This window comes from Mus caroli, unplaced genomic scaffold, assembly GCF_978045245.1.
Source record: "Mus caroli unplaced genomic scaffold, Mus_caroli_1 scaffold_5, whole genome shotgun sequence".
NCBI lineage: Eukaryota > Metazoa > Chordata > Mammalia > Rodentia > Muridae > Mus > Mus caroli.
This window is the reverse complement of record NW_028227260.1, coordinates 63,206,809-63,209,749: the sequence shown is the minus strand read 5'-3', so window position 1 is coordinate 63,209,749 and position 2,941 is coordinate 63,206,809. Positions and strand designations below refer to the sequence as shown.

At 41.8% G+C, this 2,941-nt stretch overlaps 1 protein-coding gene across 2 annotated transcripts; it reads left to right on the top strand.

The window, feature by feature from the left end:
• The first annotated feature begins 1,680 nt into the window (after positions 1 to 1,680).
• Positions 1,681 to 2,533, top strand: LOC115030103 (cysteine-rich perinuclear theca protein 1-like). 2 transcript variants are annotated; one of them, XM_029473555.1, is made up of 2 exons: positions 1,681 to 1,994; positions 2,166 to 2,533. In XM_029473555.1, exons 1-2 carry the CDS (start codon positions 1,713 to 1,715, stop codon positions 2,406 to 2,408), a joined length of 525 nt encoding a protein of 174 aa, XP_029329415.1. In that variant the 5' UTR covers positions 1,681 to 1,712; the 3' UTR covers positions 2,409 to 2,533. The 2 variants fall into 2 exon arrangements, with proteins under 2 accessions (XP_029329415.1, XP_029329414.1); XM_029473554.1 differs by having other exon boundaries at positions 2,157 to 2,533.
• Positions 2,534 to 2,941: the final 408 nt, after the last annotated feature.

Sequence of the window (2,941 nt, the reverse complement as noted above, 5' to 3'; positions counted from 1 at the left end):
GGGATTAGAGGTGTGCTCCACTACTGCCCTGGATGTACTATTCAGCTTCTTTGCTTAGAGGATACACAAACCAACAAGGCCACCTTGCTTGTAGTAGGAGAAAACCTTCCTTCTGGGTCTTGAGAAACCCAGGGAGAGATTAGTGTAGAGCAGATTCATGTGGCTTTATTTTGCTTGGTGGGAGCATCAGCTCAGCTCCCACTTCTCAGAGCTGGAATAAAGAAATGAAGGGAGAAAGTGAAGCTACAAATTAATTTTTTCTCCTAGCTGTGATGCCTTCTTGAAGCAGGAGGATGCAGAAGTTCACCTCATATGAACTGTCTGAATAGCTCAACCAAGAAGACTAGATTAAGGCATGATCAGGAAGAAGGTGTTCATCATAACTGGTCCTTCCTTGCTGGCACTCTAATATCAGCTGCATCCTTGATAATGGTAAGAGGTCTGTGTTGTACAAAGAACACAATGTATAGAAGTCTGTTATAGGAACCTGAAATGAGACAATTAACAATAATCTGAGATCAAAACAGCCTCTTCCTGGCCACATGTGTATATTTAGAAATCCAAAAGGGCCATAAATAACAATGAACAGAAATCAATATTTCTGGCATGGGATATTGAACAAACATAGGTTTCCCTCAAAAGAAGATGGAAAAGATCACACTAAAGGTGCTGTATGTTCCCTTGAAATACCTTGCACTGTTAGAAGCAGTAAACTAGAAAGAACAGAGCACAGACTGTCATATACTACAGTTAAACACAAATATATTATACAAGAACAAAAATATAAGGATCTAATTAATTCAAGATATACTATCCAAGGCCACCTGATGGGAAGACAAATGGTGTTAGTGAAAAGGAAAAATAGAATAAAAAATGAAGATCAGAATCTCCTAAAATAAAAAGTAGTATGACAGATTTCAATAATGTAAGCAAATGAACATATAACCTTCAACAGTGGGCAGTTCACTCTACTTCCTGTCAATAAGTGACAGTGCTGGTAGAAAAAAAAAGCCCATCTATTTTAAACTAGGAATTTAAAAATAAGGCAGTCTTAGATGCCAAACTGTAATAGGTAAGGTGATGCCAATATGGAATACATATGTTTTTTGCTGTTTTTGTGAGGCAGGATATAACTTTATAGGACACATTTTTTTTTCTTTTTTTGCTGTTACTACTTGTCGATGATCCTCATATCAATGTACTCAAAATAGTGTACTATTACTTTGAGTAGTGATTAGGTATAATATCTAAAATACAATGAGAAGACTAAGGGAAAGTCAGTGTAAGCAAAAGGACAGAGTAGGGATTAAATGAAGTCGCAAACTTGCACAGAATTTCAGCACAGTCTAACTTAGTATAAGAATAAGGGAGTAAACGTAAAACATTTATCTTCCAGAAGTTTAAGTAAAGCCTCATATTTTCAATGAGACTTTGTAGTTCTAGTATATTGACCACCTAGAAAGTGTATGAAAGTGGCACTTTTTGATGAATAAGGGATATCTGAGATTCTCAGGCAGTCTGATCTGGACTCCCTTCAAGCTCAAAGTGGTCAGAGGTAGGGCATTGTGAGGTTTCAGTCACTCCTTAGCTGCCTTTGGCTAGGGAGAGCTTTGCTGACCAATCAGGGCTGAGGGCTGTGGCCCACCATTGTTCTGACAGGTAGATAAGCAGGATGCTCAGAGCTCTGGGGCCAGTCCCTGTAGAGCTCCGCTATGGCTCAGGTGGCCAATAAAGTCCACTGGTCTAGAGCAGCTACAGCAGTAGCCGCCACCGCCAAAGCCAAAAGATCAAAGCTTAGGAAGACCGTCGCCAAAAGATTCAAGCTTAATAAGAAGCAAAACCCTAGATCTAAGCTTCCCAAGAGATCTTATCACTCCTTAATTTGTTCTTTTATTCGCTCTCGTTCCCGTGGTTGCTGTCATTGTTGCTGTCATTGTTGCTGTCATTGTTACTGTCGTCGTTCTCGTCCTTCTCATAGCAGAAGTACATTTAAGGTGAGATATCCCAAGCTAAGCTCATTCCCTCCCTTCTTTGGTCATTCTTTCCCCTAAAACTTTCTTGGGCCTACAATAAACTTCTCATCTACCTCTGCCCCTTTACATGAATCCCCATCCACATTCTATCTTTTCCCCAAACCAGTGCCCTTATGATTGTAGTTCTTTCAGATTACGAAGAAGGGGGAACAATCACTTCGAAGGAGAATTAGGAGACGAATCAAGCGTGCTACTGAACTTCGATTGATGGAGAGCCAACTGGAGCGGAGCCAACTAAAGCTGATCGAACTGGAACCAAGCGAGATTTCAGTGGCATTGCTCTCTCATGAGAATGCCAATGTGTCTGAGCCACAGGAAGTTCCACCATGCCTTGACAGTGACCCATTTCTGAATGGAGACTTGGCCAGCTTCTAGACCCCAAACAGGTCCAAAGACCCATGAAACATCAGTGAACGGGTCTGGGAGCTGAGCTGTGGTCCTGTCAAGGCCAGTCTTCACCACAAACTAATTTGTATGATGGTGAAAATAAAATCAATCAGATGTGAAAGTATGTGTCACTCTCAGTCTCTGATGGTTTTGAGAGAGAGGGGCGGGGGTAGGGAAGACTGGGAATATGATGAGAAGGAACATCGGTTTCTAGAAGGTTGGGAGTGGTGTGAACTGATCGGCAGACAAAGGAGGGTCAGAACTGAGCTTGCAAAAATGTCCCCCTGAAGCTTTATTTCACAGGGCAACAGGGAAAGCCCAGGGTCTTCCTAAATGTCACTGGCTAGGACTGCTGCGTGGTTTCAGGCTGTTACATCGATATGAACTAAGGTGTAGGTGGCAGTTCCAGTCCTAACTTAGGCAGCACATCAACTTTAGGACCCCTACCTCATTGTGGTGTTTCTTACAGTCCTCATTATGATCTCTTGTACTAAGACCCTCAGAAGGGCCAAAAACTTCAC